This window comes from Tinamus guttatus, unplaced genomic scaffold (genome assembly GCF_059628265.1).
Source record: "Tinamus guttatus ecotype Peru unplaced genomic scaffold, ASM5962826v1 Tinamus_guttatus_pri_ptg000012l, whole genome shotgun sequence".
NCBI classification, from domain to species: domain Eukaryota; kingdom Metazoa; phylum Chordata; class Aves; order Tinamiformes; family Tinamidae; genus Tinamus; species Tinamus guttatus.
Window position 1 is genome coordinate 2,114,676 of NW_028288546.1, and position 21,147 is coordinate 2,135,822.

At 39.6% G+C, this 21,147-nt stretch overlaps 1 protein-coding gene across 1 annotated transcript in view; it reads right to left on the minus strand.

The window, feature by feature from the left end:
• Positions 1-11,978: 11,978 nt before the first annotated feature.
• Positions 11,979-21,147, minus strand: part of EMC2 (ER membrane protein complex subunit 2) — a 37,928-nt gene continuing 28,759 nt past the window's right edge. Inside the window, exons 8-11 of the mRNA XM_088523105.1 lie at positions 20,636-20,717; positions 19,436-19,546; positions 17,035-17,139; positions 11,979-12,262 (exon numbers count right to left, since the gene is read on the minus strand). Coding sequence (XP_088379231.1) covers positions 12,176-12,262; positions 17,035-17,139; positions 19,436-19,546; positions 20,636-20,717 — 385 coding nt within the window. The 3' untranslated portion in view covers positions 11,979-12,175. The remainder of the gene's footprint in view (positions 12,263-17,034; positions 17,140-19,435; positions 19,547-20,635; positions 20,718-21,147) is intronic.

Sequence of the window (21,147 nt, forward strand, 5' to 3'; positions counted from 1 at the left end):
GCTGAGCAGCAGGCTGGCAATGTTACGCTCTTGCTTCACCAGCTTTCACTGCACTTACTTACCAAAATACTCTAAATTAAGTCTCACAGATCAAAGTCTTCTTTGGCTTTAAGCAAAGATAGCTACGTAAAACCATCTCAGAGTTACTTGTCTGCACGTTTCTGCATTGGTAGTGCCATAAGCTTCTCACACCTAAGCTACCTCTGTGATGGGATCTTACTTGTGGGGAGATAGAAATATCCCCTTCAAGCTCCCCAATATACACTTTTAGGTCAGGCTTTAATATACCAGCAGCTTATTACTTTTACTACTTTTTCACCTCTACATGGAAAATACTATTCCTTGCAAAGTATTCACATATTTTCTCCTCCATCTGATATTCTTCCTGATTTGAATTATAGGGAGCATGGAAAAGGAGGTCTGATTACAACCTGAACTACAGACCAGATCATAAGTAATACCACAACCAGGGGTAGTTTTACACTGACCTGTAATTCAAGGAAAGTTTCATCAATTTTCATAAGGCCCAAATCCTACATAAATGAGAGACACAGGGCATATGCAGATGATCAAAAGAAGGAAAAAAAAAGGGGGGGGGGCAAACATAAACTCTATAATAAATTTGGGGAAGGAATAAAAATAGTGACCCAAAACCACATCACTGCTTGACCTGTACGTGGATTCACTTGGGAGGTTACAGCTCCCCAGACACACGCCTGTAACACTGAGCTGAGGGTAGCCTCTGGAAAGAGCCTCCTGCCACAGGAGGCCTGTTCCTACAGAGCACTCCAAGGCTGGCTCGAGTCTGCTCGCGATCCTGGGCCTGCCTCACATCCATGCCTGTAGGCACAAGCAAGTCCAGCCTGAAACGCAGGAAGTAATTCTCTCTTCAGAATGAACGTCGGGAGAGAAAACGGAGGCTCTCAGTAGCGTGGGTCAGCGCATACATAAATATGTACCTGCTGCACATGAACACAACATTACAAACTGACAGTCTTTTAGTGCTTTTAGGATCCCTTTCTTGGTTGCCAACAGTTAAGGATGTTTTAGCTCACATGAAGTAAACATCCCCATATTTCGATAGCATTTCAAGCCATGGTTCTGGCACTACTTCCCATCCCAGTGCTGTCCCTGCTCTCCTTTTACAGATCCAATGCATATCTCAAGTCACACTTACTCTGCTTTTTAACCAAAAGCTGTTTCAAGTCAATGAAAACAAAACTGGAATCCACACAGTAGTTTACCCAGTGTAATTACAGCAGATTAGGTTTAATTTCCCATTTAGTTTACACGGGTGAGAGTTCAGCCATGCTGTATAACCACCATCCATGAACGAAGCCCCAGCTCGCAGTGCTTTGCCCAGCACAGTTCTTGTGCAGAACTGCAGACAGGGATGGCCTTGGCCAAACTGGTTCCTATACAAACAATTTCACCTTTTTACCAGAACGGTAGGAGGTATTGGGAAGGAGAAAGGTCATACAGCCCCCACAGTAATGTGTAGTAGAAGTGTGCAGTTGCAGCCAGAACTGCGCAGCCTTCACAGCACATCGGTGATGAGGCTTGGACTAGCATAGCAGAAAAGCTTCTGCTGCTTCTGACCAGCACTCAGTCAGTTCTCTAGGATACCATAAAAATGCCCAGAGAAGGAAATATCAAGCCCCTTTGAGTCCCTGGTGAATGCTCTACAACTGCATGAAAATGCAGAGAAGGAAATCTCTGCAGCCCAGCATGCAGCTTGGGGGCCACCTCCTGCCCCAGGTCCTGTGCCAGGCAGCTCTGGGGCTGTCCTCACTGACCAGCCTTTGAACACGGCAGAAAACTGGCATTCAGCAACCTTCAAATCCTAGGCTCCCACAGCTTTATAAGCTCCAGGAGGATTTGTCCCCAAGACAGAAATCCTCTCCATCGCTTGGAGTGAGGCAAGGCTATCGCGGAACCGCCACGACGAACAAGGTCGGCAAGCTCTGAAGTGTGGTACCCCATCAAGTAGACGGTTTATCAGGACTTAAACCTCACCATACCTCATAAACATGTCCTTTAAAAGGGCCACTCATAAACTGGAAACAACACATCCTGCATGGCGAAAGTGTGGCCTACAGTTAACTTATTTATTCCCATCTAACATACTACAGACGTCCTGATTTTTACAGCATTGTATGTTTTGAACCTTTTCAGTAAAGTGGAGGTTTCTCATTTCAGCCTAGCTGCTGTTAATCTGTTCCAAATGTTAACATTGTGAGTAAGGTCTGGTTACCATCTCTGCCCCAAGTCGATAATAGGAACAGAGCTGATCAGCATCTGGTTTAGTTCAGAGGACAACTTGCTGCCTAATACTGCAGAATTTGGGTTGGAAGATCGTTGCATTTCATGAACACCACAAAAAAATTAAACTAACAACACTCACATACAGTCATGTGTCATTATTTATTGCTCTATAGGCTTGCTAAGGATGGAATATCACATTACTAATTTTGGCAAATTCCAGCACACATAAACAGGCCAAAACCTCTTAACATAAATTATACCAGAGCTGCCTAATGATAATTAAAAAAATTCAGTTGTTTACTTTCCAGAGTTAAGATGGAAAATAGTTTAAAAATAAGAGAATTTTTTAAATCAGTTTCTTATTTTGTCATGCACTGTGAACACTTGAATTGTTATGCGTCTGATTCGTGGTAAGGTACTTGGCAATACTGCACTTCCAATATATAGAGAGCTAAGGCTATAATTGAAAATGGTCTAAAATAGATTTATAAAATACAAATTAGTATTTTAAAAGAACAGAATTATTTCCCTAAAACTCACAACACCCAGTTCCCATTTAGATCAAAATGAAAACTCATGCTGAAATAAATCAGAGCTCAACCAGACTCAGCACAAACAGAACAACCTATCACAGGATTAGCTGTGACCCCTCTAATTTTCAGAAACACATCTCCTTTTTCTCTTCGAGCACTTTCTGTACTACAAAATCCTTCACTGTGTGATCATTTTGCAGTCGACTGTATAAAAACTTTGCATGTGACATATTTCAATCACATTTCTTTTGTTAATCTAGATGGCAGATTGTCCTTTATAAAATCAACGAAGACTGCAGGATCAGAAGCTCTTCACACGTATAGAAAATAAACTATGAATAATTAATGGCAGTCCTGAGTTAGAAAGACACGCTAACTTAAGCCATCAACTATTCATAATAAAGTGGAATTTGGGAAAAAAAATGAATAACCACCTCAAATATTAAAAGACTTTTTTTTCAACAGATGCATAGAATACTTAAAACATCTGGAGTCTGTATAAAATGTTCCTGAATTCTGCCAAATTTACCCTACACTTTCCTGTCACCCTAAGTACTGCCTGCGGTGACCCACATGACATAAATTTCTTGTTACGTGTGAGAAATGGCTGGACACAGAAATTACTTCTTTCCCCAAACAGATGTAGCAGCTTGCTCAGCCAACTAGTAATATAATATTTATGATGTAAAGCAGAATAAAATTGATAAGCACCATATTAATTTCATGGCAACATGTACAAGCAGCGACTTTGTGTGCACAACAGATTCTATCAATCCTATTTTGCATTTGAGACATCTGAGGCAGAAAAAGCCTAATTACTAAACTACTTTCAGTTGTGGAGCGAAGTCAACAACGTAACTCACAAAGTGACGGGCTCTTTCCATGCTATATGCAAAGCTGTACCACCTCCTGCATGTCAGAAAGATTTCTGTCATCCTAACAGATTAACTTCACTTCCCCTCTGCAAGGTGAAAAAACAATTGACTAAATCATTTCTAGCAAACTTACCTTTTTCTCTGCATTAAAAATCTGAGAGCTTTTAGATGACTTAGAGGGAAAGAGGTCCTCATCCTTCAGGCTAATGGCTCCAGAAATGACATAATTTATTAATTACACAAAAATCAGCATTTAGAAATGTCTTTTTCAGATAAATTCACATAACTGAAAGACCGGTCTATATAAAAAATGAAAAGACTGACTTCTCAAGCAGGGAAGAAATTTTTTTTAAGACGTGTCACTGCTGAAGGAGCATGTGTCATCCTTATCAGCACCAGCTTCCTACATGTGCCTTCTCAGCCAAGTGAGTAGATCAAAAGTCTGTACTAAGTTACTTGAATGTAAAGATGTGAATACGCATCCATATGCCTGAAAGATAAGTCAGGGTTGTCACCTCAGTAGTTTGAAGATATATGAAGCTCTGGACAAAAGAAATGCAATATGCCAGAGCAATGTTTCTTTTCGCAAACTACCAAAAAATTAAGATTTACTAAGTTGGTCATACTTTTTTTTTGGGGGGGGGGGGGAGGTGCAAAAGGGTCACTGTTTTCTCCTTTGTGCTTATTGACACTCCTTAAAATTATTTCCAATATATCAGTTACACAATATGGCACTTAGGTCAGCAGAATCACAGAAATCATTGCTTTGAGTAATTTTTTTCTTTCTACATTCCCCCTTAAATATGTATATATACATATCTCATGAGGCCAACATATTTCCAGGCTTCCCACTTTGCAGTGCCCATTCCCTGAGCTGAAGTCTGCCTGGTGAATGTCTACGTATGTAATGAGTTTTTTGGGTGACCATCCACGGATTAACCAAGGCCCTGGGCTCTGCAGAGATGCCCGAGGTGTCCTGAGCAAGTTGGCCTGCGCTGGGGAAGCCTGGTTGAAGCTGGTCACCCCGAGGAGCTCGGTTGTCCACCCCTTCTCCTCCACCTCCTGCGGTGGGAGGAAGCTCTGCTGGTCTTGAGCGCTCATGAGCTACCTCCCGGCCCCACGGCACGAGGCACGTGGCAACCAGGCATGAGCACGCAAAGAACAGGAGCGAGCACGGACACCCTTCCCAGTTTTCCTTTCCCTGTAAATTTCCAGATCTGCTAGCGGAAAGTGAAGCAAGTTACGTGATTATTTTTTAATGCCTCAGAGCCACCGTGTATTTAATAAACGGTAAATTCAATATCCTGGTTGTGAAAGACCACAACTAATATTAAAATCATTGCAACTCATAAAAGCCAGATGCTCTTCAGAGAAATGCCTTTATTTCACTGGAGCTTTCTCAGAGTTTATTTTAGGGAAGGTACAAACCCAACTACCTAGCTAACCACCAATCTCTCCGCAGTTCTTCCATTTTCCAGCTTTCAGTAGCCAGAGTCTGACTCAGCAGCAGGCCGGTTAGCTCACTTGCCAGGAATAAGAGAAATTGAAGTGCAAGGGCTCTCTCACGATCAGGTAGAGAGCTAACTGCAGCCTGCATCTCCTCCAGCCAGGGAAAGGACTCAATTGTTAGGTGACTGGTAATCCAGCATGGATCTCGACCTCGCAGGGATGATTTTCTTTTCTAGCACTGAAAAGGTTTCTCTTTTCTTCTAATATGGAACAAAAACAGAAGTCAAACCTCAGCTTTATTGTATAACAAAATTCTTGCATTCTGGCCAGTCCTCAGCAATAGTTTCCCATTTAAATAATGCTCTTCATTCAGAGAGATGGAAGTGGCAATATCCTCCCCGCTGCTACCCCCCATGGCCCAATGAAGAGTCGGCCTGCAGGCTCCCGGCGGCCTGCAGGACCCCAGGAGCCGCCAGTGCAGGCCTCTCTTCCTTTCACTGCCTGAAGGTGATCAGAAGCTGGTGGCGACAGCCCATGTCTGGCACCTTCTGATAGTTTGTGAGCCACATCTCCATTCTTACACCATGGATGGCCCATGAGCAGAAACCCGGGCCCACAGAGCCAGGGCACAAGCTACAACTTGTAGCAGGTAACAGGGAGGAGGTGCAGGAGGGGAAGGGGCATGAACAACAAAAGATCCTGCACCCAGCCGAGCTCAGGGCTTGCTTTATTTTCTGTATTTCATGTTGACCTCTTCCCACAGTAACTGCTGATTCCCAGTTTTCTTGCATTCATTTGGTTCAAAGTGTTGTTCTAGCTGCATTGGACACTCATTGCGGTTCCTGCTTTCTTCACTGTGACTCAACACCCCGAAAACCATATATGAAAAGGCCTTTTTCAGTTACTTGCTCCCTTACAAAAACACAGCCAGGTTGATCTAGAAAACTACCCATTCTGCTTCTAAGCCTAAACTTAAGAACCAACACATGATTTGGAGCATTCAACCTCTTATTTTGGTATCTAAATAGCAATTCAAGAACAAGGACTAGGAGCTCTTTTATTTTTAAATATTTGTATGTGTTACAGCTAGAAGCATAAATGACATCACTGATGCCCTCTAAAGTGGTAAATAAATTAAAACCAAAACCAAAAACCACTCATTGTATCGTGATGGCATTTGGAAGCCTTCAGTCTAGTCTGATAATAGGTGCAGCTGCTTCTTCCCTATAGCTAATCAGGCTTAAAAACACCTGAAAACGGGAGTTTCCCAAGAGGAGTAAGATATCCATATTAGCAATGATTTCTTCTTCAGTCTGGGCACTGCCTATACATAACTAAATCAAAGTTTATTTAAAAGCTTATTAGAACTTCTGGCTCCACACACACATCACATTTCTGGGAAATTTTGATCAAAAAGCTTGGCATGGCTACAATTACAATATTGTTACACAACTCACTAAATGTTATTGATATGTTTAAAAGAAAAATTCTGTGTTCATTTTATATACAATTTATCTTGATCTCAGACAGCAAGACCAAGGTGTTTATAGGTTTTTCAGAATTTTCATCCTCCTTTAAACTCTTCCAAATGTATTTCCAGCTTACAATAAAACCAGCTAAACAAATAATGCTCAAGCAACTCAAATAATGAAGAAAAAAAAAACAAGAAAAGGAATAGCAGTGTTGATTACGGAATTAATTAAAAGGACACGACAGCTATTGACTTACAATATGCCTATTTTTTCATGGTGTTCGTTCTTGATTCTAAGTTAAAGGGAACAAACTGCACCAGCTGCCCAGGGAAAGGAGATATGAGATACTTCTCTGCTGGGTTGGTTTGCAAGGCTGCTGCCTGCGCCGTGAGCTATCTGAATCTACACAATTTCCAAAGTCTAAACTGAAACATTCTCAGACTGCTAGTGACAGCTTGGAGTGTTGGATCTGTGTTTAACGGACTAAAAAACACAAACCAACTTGTCAGGCGCACTGCTGCGTCAAGCTCAATTACCTACGTAAACAGAAGCAATGGTTGATTTTCCCTCCTGCTCCCTCCTTCTTGAAACACCCCAGTGTTGCTTTTTGCAGTCTTTTCCCCAGAGGACTGTATCTGCCTAGTTTAAGGTTTCGTTTTCAAACACAATGTCCAAAAACTAAAAGCTTGCTATAAAAACCTGTGTAAATTATGATTTTGGGGGGAGAATTAGTCTCAGTCCTAAAATGAGTCTTTCTCAAAGTGGGGTCTCCAGGGCAAGCCGAGCTTTGCTGCCCACGCACAGAGATCCGTTCTTGCCATGATGGACACATGTGAGTGCCTCAATGCCAGGGAGCCCTTGTTCCAGTAATGCCCTTCGCCACCGCTAGCCCTGAGGCGGATGCCTACATGTTGGCCAAATGGCATGACAGACCCTAACGTCAGCAAGGGCGCATGGACAACTGTTAAAATACAGGGAGATGAGGAAAAAGAATAATTTGCACTGCAGTTTCTGTCTTGTTTTTTTGCTTTTTTTGTTTTTATACAGCCTTATGTCTCTCGTTATTTACTCAATGCCAAAACACAGCATCCTTGGTCATCTTCTGCAAGGAAGCAAGTGTCTGGACCAGCGCTGGCCAACGCGGGCTGAAAATGCAGCTCTCCTGTGGCTGTCCTTATGAGCTTGGCTAACAGGCCTCCCATCTGGAAACATTTTCCCTCGCTTTTTTTGCTCCATGCCCCTTGTATATTTGTGCTATAACATGTTTTAATAAAAGCCCATTACACAAACATAAACACGCCCAAAGGAAATCCCAGGGGATGAGAGGTCACCTACAGCCGCCACAGCACCACACAGAGCAGAGCTCCCAGAGACAGGGAACCCAAGGAACCCAGGAAGGAGAGGCCGGGACAGGGACAGACCTTCCAGGTAGGCCCATGTCCATGATGGACCCTCCCAACACCTGCTGCAGGCTCTGGGCAGTGCCAGGTGGGTCTTGCTCAGCTCTTTAATGGTGGAAGTAACTCTGTGCATGCCAGCAGTGCTCACCTGTGGGAGCCTATGGGATCAATGCCGTTTTTTTCAGAACTTGTCCTAGAAAGGCCTTTTACGTATGGATTACACAGGCCTTGCTGCTTCATATTTGAGGGGCAGGAGGTTTGAACTGCTTGTTACAGGAGAGGATTTTCTCCTAACAGGACAGAATAAACTTACCTAGGAACTGCACTGATAAAGGTTTCCCATTTCATATGCAGCATCTGAAAAACAACCTTCTCTAACATCTTTTTTTCACTGATCTAAGAGGCAGAGAGATTAATGGCCATTTCTTTCTGCAAACTAGTCTCTGGGTTAAATCCAACCTCCAGCTGGTGCCTCCCAAGAGGATAGAGATCTCTCAGGGTGCAGAGCCCTTTCGGATAAGACTAGTGACTAATTCCGAGTACTTCGCTCTCCGTGTAGATTCAAATATCTGTAGTAAAACAATAGGTTGTGCTAAAATTCTCTTTCAGCACTGAATAACGCAAGCAAAAAGCAGTGTTTCCACCTGTTTTAAGCAAAATCAGTTTTCTACACAGAAGTAAGTAAACCAGTATCTCATCCTCCACTCTGATCCCAACCTGAGTCAGGGAGGGTAGCAGAGCTGCCCCTTCCTTGAACATCAAGGTAAGGACACATTGCATAGCGCTGTTTAACTGGAATCTCTATGTTTAGATCTTAATAAAGTGTTGGTTTTACAGCTGAATATATAGGAGCCCTTGAGTTACAAGAAGAATAGTTATTATTGCAAACCTGACTATAGCTAGTTGGTGTTCTTGGAAGATGAGGCTGCAAGTAACAAGAAGCTAACAAATTCATGCCAGTAAGTCAAGTTTAATTTGCTTTCCTTTTCCCCTCCCTTCCAAAGCTGGCTGATGTACAAGTTCCACTGTAAGTGCAGTGACCAGCAAAGGCAGATGCCATCACAAATAGAGCACGGCCAAGAGGAAGCCCTCCGTTGACTAACAACAGAGTTTCCAATAGCAACTGCAAGATATTCTGGGCACCGAACTGAAGAGATTTAGGGATATATTCTAAACAAGATGTGCTTTTTGCAACTAAAAAATATGAATTGTATAACTTTTGGGAAAAAGTCATCAGTAACTTGTTTTATAAAGGTAGAATTGGAGATTTTGCTGCCTTGTCAATTACCTTCAATTCAACAGATGATATCAAACCCTCCCTTATCAAGTCTGTTATCAAAGCACAGCTGCGCAAAATAGGCATAAGTCATTGCTTAACTGTTTGGCATTGCAAAGTGTCAGATCATTGCTGCCAGTTGAAGCAATATGAAACCGTAGGCTTTTATGCAGAGGACACTGCATGCTTGAAAACAATATTTTTATGTAGCATTTGTCACTATCGAAGCACAATACAGAATATCATCAAGTTTATTTGTTAACCAAATAATCGTCTTTGAAGCCTATTCTTTAGTCCAAGACACCAGTAATATATTACAAATCATTTACTAAAATTAAAAAAAAAAAAGAAAATTCACGTCATAGCTTCTTTTCTGTACCCTTCCCTTGCTGAGATTGCAGGCTATTTTACAAAGTATTTCCCCGCAGAGGCAGGACTTAAAGTTTTTTTCATTTGAATATAGGAAAAAAACACTAAGTTACCACTGGGGAATTCAGTAGTGCATTCAAAAACTGCCCATGCACTTTCCGAGGAGTAATTCATTTTGCCTTTTAAGTAAACAAGAATTTATCAGAAATATTTGCTAGTTTTAATTTTTAAGCTCTGTAGTGCTAAATAATAGATTTTTTTAAAAAAGTTAAGCAGTACCAAAAAGTACCAAAAGGCGGTTCTAAGTGAGGCTCTCAGTGAGCCATTGAATCACTGCAATGAACAGAACAGATTTACAGAGACGCAGGTACACTGTATATCTGACACCTAAATTCCTTGTCTTATTAAAAGTTAGTGAAAAAAAGTGAATAGCTTTCTATAAATCAACCTGATACTTTTGTCTCTCGGCTTCACTATCATAAATTTAACTTAACAAGGTGAAACTTCACAACGTGCATTTTCTAGCACAATACAGACTCAGATGCCAACCTAGTTTGGCCTTTCTGTGCTTGCTATAGCATCGTTAACTAGGCTACATGTTCCAGTAAAACCCTCAGCAGAGATGTGCTTCCTAAAGGTAAAGGAAACATTCCAGAGTGGAGGTGCGTTACTCTCTAATCTGAGTAATTTTAGTCTACAGTGGAGTTTTCCATTATTTTGCTTTCAGAATATTTGAGATGTAGGTAAAATAAAAACAAGACTAATGAAGATTTAAAACTCTAGATGGCACACTCATACAATAAAAGACTGAAAACTGAATAGAAGTACATATGTTCACTTGCGAGATTATTTTTCCACCTGAGATATATATAATCTATCTTTAAATAGTGTTTTGAGGCCAGTCTATTAATTAGTTATTATAATAAAGGATCTGCAATATTTCCCCAGGTTCAAATTGGGTGATTCAAGATAACACTTTATTTTACAAACTTTGTTAACAGTTTTGTACTTCAGCAACATTGAATAAATTTAAGATTCTTCATACAATTCATTCTCATGGCATAGCACCCGTGGTCTCCACAGTACCACACTCACTGCCTGGGACAGCCTATTTTACAGAAAATGGAAATGAGAACTTCTGTTTGCAGTAGGCCCTGCTTCACCATTATACACATGTTCACGTTTAAGCCCATAAGGGAAGTTTTTGTTGCTGGTTTTGTTTTAGCAAGAGTGCAGCTTTGTTTTACTAGATCAGGTCTGGGGTCATAAAAAGGACATCTTAATGCATAACCTTTAACCTGCACCTTTCAAATTTTATACCTCCTACTACATGTAGAATCAGTTATTCTGGATGGCAGTAACAATCATCAAATGGCACAGCAATATTTTTATTAGAATTTGCCAAGCATGTTTTGCTGCTGTCATGTACCCTGACCAGAGCTGCCACAAAAAATTAAACCTGCACAACTGAATTTTCAGTATAGTTACAGACAACAAACAAAGCAGCGAGTACTGCAAAATCCATGAATTAGGGTGTTTGATTAAATATCCAATTAAATAAACAAGTTCCTAAAGGGCAAATCTGGTATGGGTTTACAATTCATGCATGCACACTTTTATCCTTCAGTGAGTACAAGGCTGCAGAATGAACTGCTTCAAACTTCTTCTGCAATAACAGTTACTGTGCAGAAACCAACATAATGTACCATAGCTTCCAGCAGTGAGGAGGTAGAGCACGTTAGCTACAAAACTAGCAGCGACGAACATGCAGCCCTGTTTTCAGAAGGTCTTCAAGCTCTTCATGTGAAGCTTTATATGCACAGCAAAGGACAGACAGAATAAAAAGTGTATATACATACATATATATACACCGATTGGAGAACCAAGTGGACATGCTAGGATTTGCCCACAAAAGCCACAGAAAGGAATGTCTTTGGCCTTAAGACAATACAAAAGCCGCACTAGAGCAAAGCCTACAAACAGGTTTTCTCCATCTCTGTCACACCAGGGAACACCACCGTATTGAAACGTTTTCTCTAAGACAGTATATTCGTGCACAGCAATCACATCTTGTTGGATGGTAAACATTGGCCAAAAAGTATCCCTGTAGCACCCTTCAACTCTTAAATATACAAGTAAGAATGTACTCCATCATACAGTATTCATCAACACAGAAATTTCTAACTTTGACTGGCAGACCCAATAAATGAGTGTAACTTTTTTTTAAATCATTTAACAGGTTTATTTCTACAAATTATGGCTTAAAAGCAGGTGCTGTACATACAAAATCTAGAGACTGTGCAACATATTTAATTCCTTTAAGCTGTCTTCCTGGGATAAGTTATTCATTTCAGTGTGTATTCACTTCTTATAGCAGCAATAAATAGGTATTTTACTTTTCATAAAAACATTTTTTTAGATAGCCATATTAATCAATACAAAATTACTTTTTAACAGCACTACAGTAACTTAACCCACAGGTCCTTAGGTTGATCACAGAATTAGAAAATTTAACATCGTATCTCTTTGTGCCAGTCTAAGACTGAGTGATTTGCAGGGTCTCCAACATGTCTTCCACTGCCTTCAGGGAGTATTTAGTCTCTTTCTTACTGCGGCCTGCGAACTTAAAAAAAAAAAAAAAAAAAAGTTATTTGTCATATATCAGAAATTCTCCAGCAGAAAGACTCTAAAAAGCATCAGCTCTAATACAAACTCAAAAGCAGTCTCTTTAATGTTTCATTAAGATTTATCATTTTTACTAGAATGCAAAATATACCCGCCTTCCTCTAATAAGTCATGAAAATGTTAATAGAATTCCTTAATTTCATTCATTTGCTCTGAATTTGAGATTTTAAGACTAAAAAAATATATTACTTGGAAATTAACCCCTATCTAAATAAAGAGAAAATCTTAGCGCTGCTTTTTCTGCTGTGACTTATAACACAGATTTTATTTCAGACTTATTTTTTCTTATGATTTAAACTATATTCATAATTTAAATAGACCTGATATAAAGCTAATCAAGTCTATTTTTATTATAGCAAGACAGCGAAGAATGAGCTACTTATCAAAATGTCTATAACGCAATTCAGTCATCATATAATTACATTTCATGGTTCAAAGTAACTCAAAGTAATGACCTTTAATTCGATTGTAATCTATTACACTGCAATTTCCAAGTTTTTGAGATAAAACCTATGTTGATAACAAGGGAAGACAGAGCCTGATAAGTACTACTTTTTGACAGTATGACTTTATATTCACTATAGTGCATGGAGCCAAGGTTGGGAGAGGAGGAAGATGTGCAGGAGTTGTTGACTACCCCTCGCTGATCTCCAAAGGAGTTTTCTTAACTGTACTGACAATTCCCATCACTCATCAGCCTTACTTAGCACGGATTTATGGACTAGGCTGGTGCTTTAGTCATGTGAAAATCCCAGTTTTAATACATGTGTATTAACGCAGTTTTGCACTTAGGGCTCAGGAGGCTGGTAAAGAAGTTACAGAAGCAGTAACTATAATTTGCCATTAGTAAAACTGCTTATTCTCTATGCATTAACATCTAAACACTCAATAAATTTCCAATTTAATGTTTTTTATTTCAAATACTGCTGCTGTCTTGCACACTTAGTCCTTGATTTATAATGTGCCCCTTTTCTCTTGTAATTAACTTGAGAAACTCTTTGTGACCTGTTAAGAAAGACTGAGTGAACAGACACGCGTAATATCACACTGCCAACAAGCTGCAAAACCTGCTAACCTGCTCGTGACCCTCTGCTAAAATCCAACATTGCGATTCCCAGTCAGTGCCTCGTCCTTATGGACCCAGGTTTGGTACACCAAACAAACGCTGTTTCAGATTAAACACCCAGGAAAATAATATGTTGTTAAGAGAACAGGACTTAATATGCTTAAAGAACATACTGAATACACCGTATTTTCTTATTTCATATTTCCAGAATATGAACTGCCCCGTGGTTTGACTGTAGTAGTAAGGATAAACCTATTTTTGGGGTTGTGCAGTTTTCAGAATGACCTGCAATAATCAACTTCCAAAGAAAAACAGAAAATCCAGAAAATTTCCGAATACAGTCCCAGCTGAAAGATGTAGCTTTTGCTAGGGTTTGGATTTAATAGAGTGTTCCCTTTTTCTTTATACTACATAGAGAAGTGGGGAGGTGCAAATCTTTTAATAAAACCAGACAGACAGACCACCCCCCCTCCAAGCCCCAAATCCTTGATTGAAATCATTGTTTCCAATTAGCATTTCTGAGACTTTCATTAAAAATCACCGAAGCCTAAATATACCACGGTCAGAAAGCTGCATGTAAGATACCCAGAAGCAGAGGAAGGGTTCAAAATAAAAGATTTTTTACTTATTTTTACTTGTCCATTGGGGCCCTGCAAGCGAAGCTGACACGGGGCATTAGCTGAGGAGCGGGGCTTGTTCGCCTCAAGCGCGGCGGCCTGAGCGCTACTGACGGGCGCTCTGCGCTGAACAAATAAAACCCAACCCTGCGTCATAACAAACAGAAGTCAACCTGGAAATCTAATCACTTCAAATTTGCCTTGACGAACAATTATTTTGTCTATTCTGCCATTACGCTGCAATTTGACTGATTGAGCCGGAATCCATTTCTTAAAATCATGATTTAATTTGCTTTTTCCCAAACGGTTTGTAACCAAATCACCTCTCCAACCATCATTAACATGTGGGCTGCCAGCGCGGGAGAATTTAGCGGCGTACCCAAGGAGCACGGATCTGGAAAATTACCATGACCAGGATCACATTAAAGATTTTGCCGAGCATTAATCAAACTCTCCTGCCTGCGCTGAAACGCTCGGACCGGGGGCCATGCTAAACCAATTAGCTAAACGAAGAGCCCCAGGTAGCCCTGTTTGGCTTCCGTGTTAAAGCAACCGTGTGACTCACATCTAGGCTGGGGCAGCTCCACCTTCCCTCCCAGAACCTGCTCTGATAGAAGAGGCAGTTTTCCAGTGACAAATTAATGCAAAACTAGGCTTATGCTTGTAACAGTCCTTCAATAACCAGTACTTCTATAATGTTTTTCAAATAAGGTTTTCTTTTTTTTTTTTTTTTTTTTTTTTTACCCAATCAATTAGATTTAAGTGGCCTAGAGATATAACAGAATAATGACCTTTTTCGAGAGCCTGTGGTAGGAGCTGGGAATTCAAGCTCTGACACAAAACCTTTCTCACCTTCTTTTTAAGTTTACATTTCTCCTTGATTAAAGCACTGAAGAGAAGTAGTACCAGCAGTTCCATATTCAACAGCAAAATAAGAATATTAACCAGATGAAACAAATATCTGTGCTCTTGCAAAAAGTATTTAATTCAACTTATTCTTCCTTTAAAGAAACTGCTCCACTATCTAACAAGCATTTAAAAAAGGTAGGTTTTTCTTTTAATGCTCAAAGGATTTTTTAAAAAAATTAATGACAATAAACACAAAGTTCCTTAGATTTCAAACAGGAATGCACAGGAAAAGTAAAAATCCAACGCCAAAGCACACCACTTGAATGAGGGAATAAACAGAAAGAAGCAGACCAGTAAAAATATCTCAAGTAAACTGCATGAAAAATAAAAACGCAACTACAGCCAGCCCTGAACTTAAAAAAAATAAAGGATATTTTCCAAAATTACTGAGCAAACTGGTGGTAATCCAAGCTCAAAATCCAGATTGAGAATGGGGAAAGATCTCATTGCAAAGCAATTGCTAAAGAGCAATTTTTCACAATTAATAACATCATATTTAAAAGCCAGAAATCCCTATAATTTGACTGGGCACCCAAGTCAGGATTGCCAATACATCTTACTCTCTGGGACATCATTACAGATCATATTGCATTTAAGACTATCAGAAGGTCCAACTAATAAAGTCAGTCAATGCCAAATTCAACAAGCTCTTAGGGCTCTTGTTTCACTTTACAAAGAGCTTTGGATAATGCAGGGGAAGTGGGGAGGATTTATAGAGATAATGCAGGTATCCAGCTTAAAACCTGGCTAGACGATCCTGCTCTAATGGACGAAGGCCGCGAGGGAGAGCTCCCACTGACCCAACAGATCCGTATGTCCAAAAGAGGACCAACTCCAACTGCTCAACACGCTGCAGGGGCAACGAGGCAACAGCGACTCGGAGGGGAACCTGCCACCTCCTGCATCACCAGACACCCCTTGCTGCAGCAGTTGGATGTTGTTAAGTGTCTCACGTGAACTCTGGGTGGCCAAACCCTCCTGCGTCCTGTCTGAGCAACAAGCCCGGCGGGGCTGGCGCCCTCCCGTCCTGCTGGGCTCACTGGAGCTTCCTGCGCTCCTTTGCTGAGGGGAAAGAAAGGGTGTTTGGTTGCTCACCAAAACGTAGCCTGGCAGTTACACCTTCTGCATAGCTGAATTCCCCACATAAGGGAGAACTTCATAACAGTGAGGGTGAGAGAGCCCTGGAACAGGCTGCCCAGAGAGGTTGTGGAGTCTCCTTCTCTGGAGATCTTCCAAACCCGCTTGGATGCCGCCCTGTGCCACGTGCTCTGGGTGTCCCTGCTGGGGCAGGGGGGTTGGATGATAATTTCCAGAGGTCCCTTCCAACCTCAACCATTCTGGGATTCTGTGCTTCTGATCAGTTAGGATGCTTCTCACGGGATGATACAGCTAAGAAGCCAGCTGAGGGTACGCGAGGCATCACAAAGCATGAAGTCACAGAGTCGTTACGACATTTGCTTTAAACATACAGTAGCTGCGTTAAAGTGACCTTTTCTGGTAAGTATCAGCCAAAAATACTTAACCTCAGTGCCTAAATAACTTCACAGAAACAATAGGGTTAAAAGCAAATGAAAGTCTTATTTTCTCAGAGGTTTTCCTTTTCCTCAGAGAGCTGCTAACAAATAGCTATATTAAATCAAACAAACAAAAAACCCCACCTTATCTGACTGTGCATCAAGTAAGTACGAACTGCCATAACCAAACTTTCATTAAACTTTCATCTTATTTAAAAAAATGTATTTATGAATTTCTAGATATTATATCTTGGGATGACATCAATCTACAGTTACTGCTGACTTCATATTCCCAGCCTAGGTGTTCCCATCCCGAACACCTAAATGTTTTATTAATAAAAGGGAGGGAGTCATTTGAACAGCAAAACAGAAGAAGAAACCTTTAGTTAATGAGTACACAATAAAAATTAATAAATGTAAAATATCAACTTTACTTGTATTAAGACTTCCAAGAAAATGAACATAAGCAAAACACAACGTAATCCAAGCAAATAATGTTGATTTATATGAACTGTCATATCTAACTTTTCAAATAGCATCTGATAAAAACACAGAAGAGAGGATGTAAAGTATATGGTAGTAGGAAACACAATTCCATACTAACCTGGTAGGCTCTGTTTATTTGGTTGGCTGCCCAGCTGGCGTATTTCATATTATCCTTCTTCATTTTTGCACTTGCTTTTGGGTTGGAGGCAATATGGCTGGCAGACTGGGAACACAAAAGAAAAAATAGCTGAACTGTAAAATATATAAATATATAAGCATGAAGTAAACAGATGGAGACCTTTACTTGTGGAGCCCCAGCCATTTATACATAAGTTCCCTCAGCAGACAGGGCTGCAAACCTCTGTGGAGCATTTATCAGGGATATGGACTTTCTGCAGGGACTACAGGTACTTGGCATGTCTGTGCAAAAGTAGCAGCTACGGTAAGAACAGATCTTGAAATCTGGAAACAGGGTTCCAAAGACATTGGGAGCCAAAGGGCAGATGCACAAACAGGGAAGTAAATAAAGCTGCACTTGCGGAAACCACCCAATGCAATCTTGACAGCGACCACCTGAGAGAAAGGGAAGGAATTTGGGCCAAGTCCACTTTCTCTGCAGTAGTTTACCTGTTACACACATCCAGAGTGCTGCATACGACACTCAGGCACCACATTTCTCATCAGTAACAGACTCACCATCTACTTTGCAGACTGCAAATAACTGGTGAGAGGTAATAATATCTGGCAGAGGACAAGAACTAAGATTGGCCATCATAAATCCTTACGGCTGTTCTAGAATCAGTTGAGCTCTCTACGTGTATATGCCCCTAAAAATCAACTGAAGCTAATGAACAGATTGATTTACACAGCATTAACGCTTTCTCCAAGGACTTATTTCTTAAAAGCTAAATCTCTAAAGGAGATCTCTCCTTGTCTTCCTTGAGCATCTATTTACCAATCCAAGATTGGTTAGGAAGATTAGGTCTAAGTCTCACGTGTTAAATGTGATGTCTAAGAAAAAGTGATACTTGACAGGAATTCCCATTGCCTGGGGTTTTTAAGAATCCTTAGGGCTTCCTTCCTGCTCTCTCCCTGCAAACACCTCCCAAAAGGAAAAAAAAATTGTTATTAAAAAGATAATTTAAAAGATTTAAGACCTCAAGAAAGGCCTTCCAAGGAGGCCTAAATATCTGTGCAGACCCTGAAGCACTGGTGTCAGGACATCCTTCCTGCAGATGCTGCACTCAGGGCAGTACATGCTGTGGTGCCTGCCACACTACAGAGAACGCTGCTGGACAGGATAAACCCTGATTCTGAAACTGACATAGGAAGTTCCACTTAAAATTGGAATGAAAAAAAAAACAAAGAAGGAAGTTGAGAAAAAACAAAAACACAGGCACTACCTTCCATAGTCCACCACTCTATAGAGAGGAGTGTGACTTTAAATCCTTTTGCAAGAGGCATCTTAATGTTGCAGTGATTACAATTCTTTGGAAAACTTGAGCAAGATTTATAGCTGACGAGCACTGAGTAATAAGAAAGACTGCAGCAGCATACATCTGCTTTCTCAAGTTGTGTGCATGACAAGTATCAAAGTATATGAGGTCTCCACAAGTAGAAGAGAAAGGTAGTTCTACTTTAACCTAGCACTCCAGCAGCAGTCCTACAGACATACCAATTGAAAAACATGCACAGGAGGTTACTGCTAAGAAAATGGATCGTTTATGTGTGTGTGTGTGTGTATATATATATATATATATGACACAACTGACCATCTGATGATGGAATACAGAAATTAAAGTGGAGCTTAACTGAAAGCCCTAAATAAGGGGATTGACAGACATTGAAAATGGTTGAGATTCATTAGGTTAAGTCATTTATAAGCATGAGGCTTGTGAAACCTCTGGAAGCACTGAGCTCCTCTAAAGGACTTGAAATAAAGGGAAATTCTAAGAAATAATGAAGATGACTATTACAATATTTGAAAATGAGATCATCAATCAAATAAACCTGAGAGAACAGAGCAACATTGTTTGCAAGCAAAACTGAGAAAGCTCAAACTATTTGGAGAGCTGGCGAAAACTGAGACATGAACAAACCCTGCACATTTTTGACCCTAGCAATAGTCAAAATACATGACCATCCCAGTGGGGAACATCAAGCCAAAAAATATATTGTTTGGATTTAGGTATGGACAAGCACCTACGGCCTTGCTTCCACAGGAAGCACAACTAACACCAGGTGAATGCTACAGTGACATTTTAGTAAAATGTTTTGAGATTAGGGTTAATCATCACCCTATCTGGAATGGGGGAACCAGGACATACATATTGGAACGCAGAATTCAGATTTGACTTCTTTTAACAAATATTAATCATTGGTATAAAATTATTCATATCTAGTATTTAATAAGACGATTAATAAACTGAAGTGTTAAAGCAAAAAAAATCATCAAATGGTAAAGGATAATAATACATGCATAACACGTGCAAAATGATAACAAAAAGAATCAAGCTCACCATGTAAAGTCCAAACAAAGCTCTCATATTTCTGTTGTTCAGCTTCAGTGCTTGTGCAAAATACTTTCTTGATAGCTCAAGGTTTTCAAGCCCCCCTTGAGTATATTTGACCTGTAAAAATGATAGACTCCTGAAACCTGCACATATCATCAGGCATTCACTCTTGAATCAAAGATATTATGAAATGTCTCTTCAGATTTGTATTTCACATTTCAAACTGGGTGAGTCCGGTCAAAGGCAAAACACTGGACTCGGAGCAGTCTGAGCTCCTTTCAATAAAGAATTTCTTTAAAAAATATTTAACTATAGGAAAAAGGCCAACACTAATTTAAATAACAGCTGCTATAATAAAAGAGTGATTATTTTGAGTCTATTAATGAATTACTTACAATTTTGGGATGGTCCCCTATGAAAACAACCAGCTTAAAATCTAAAGCTAAATTCTGACTGCTACAAATACACACTAACTCTATGTTTCCTCAATATTTTCTGACGTATTCAAATGCTGAACAATACACAAAATCTAAAGATTCCATTACTTAAATGTTAATTTTGTCTATTATTAAATCAAAAAACATAAAGGGGATAAATAGTAGAAGATTTTCACAGATTTTCAACCACAAAGCTATTCAGGCTTTCGAGTTTTAATGTTAATCCAATGTTATCCCTGTTAACAAAATAAATTAAATCTTTTTCCAGCAGTTAACAATGTAAGTTAGAGAGAAAATATATACATAAGAAAAATTATTATAAACTGTTAAAAACCTTTAAAATCTTTTAAGGGTCCTCTCCAAGACAAAAATTCCTACACAAAATGTTTCAAGGTCTGCCTCTGCAGTTGCAGGGAGTATGTAATTTCCTAGACATCACTATTATGAAAAAGTTTTACCTCTTCTCATACACTTAATTTGAAAAGTGCATAAACCCTTCAACAAGAATAGTTCAGTTAAAAAATGAAATTCAATAATTTTGCCCTTGTTCTTATTTATAGTTTAGTCACATTATTGTATTAAATAACAAAACACGATTGTCTTAACATGTTAAGTTCTACGAGATGTTTTAAACTAATGTTCTCTGTGTACTCTCTTAAATCTCCCAGGGAAAAATTAACAAGAACTATTTTACTCCACTTTCATCACTTAAGTAATATAAAAACAGAATGTGTATTCAAACACAATAGATTTTTCTCAAAATACTTACTTCAGCATATTGCTGACAATATAAGTGGTTGTGCGGATTAGTCATCATAAGTTCCTCTAAGCAGAAGGCTGCTTTTGCATAGCTAAGGAATATAAAAAGTGACATAAAAATGAAAAAGTGTATAGCTCTCTGCTTCAGTTTCACTACAACACAGGAAAATGAGACTTAATTTTCTTTCATAACTTCATGTGACTTATGATCAAAAGAAATGTTATATTTTTAAATGATACTTGAAACTACAAATTACTATTTTTATATTCTACCATGTGAAATGTTTACCAAATATAATGGTCCATATATTGAACAGCTCAAGGAAAACTTAAAAAATTACCCATTTTTTATAAATAAATGATTAGAGGAAACAGGACAGGCAAATTTTAACTACTCGAAGTTACTTTAATTCAGGCTTCCAAGTTCATGCTTAAAAATACAATGAGAACAGCTCAAAATCAAAAAGTCCAAATGTGTGTATGAAGATAGCATTAAACCAGTCAAAACGGGCAACAACACCT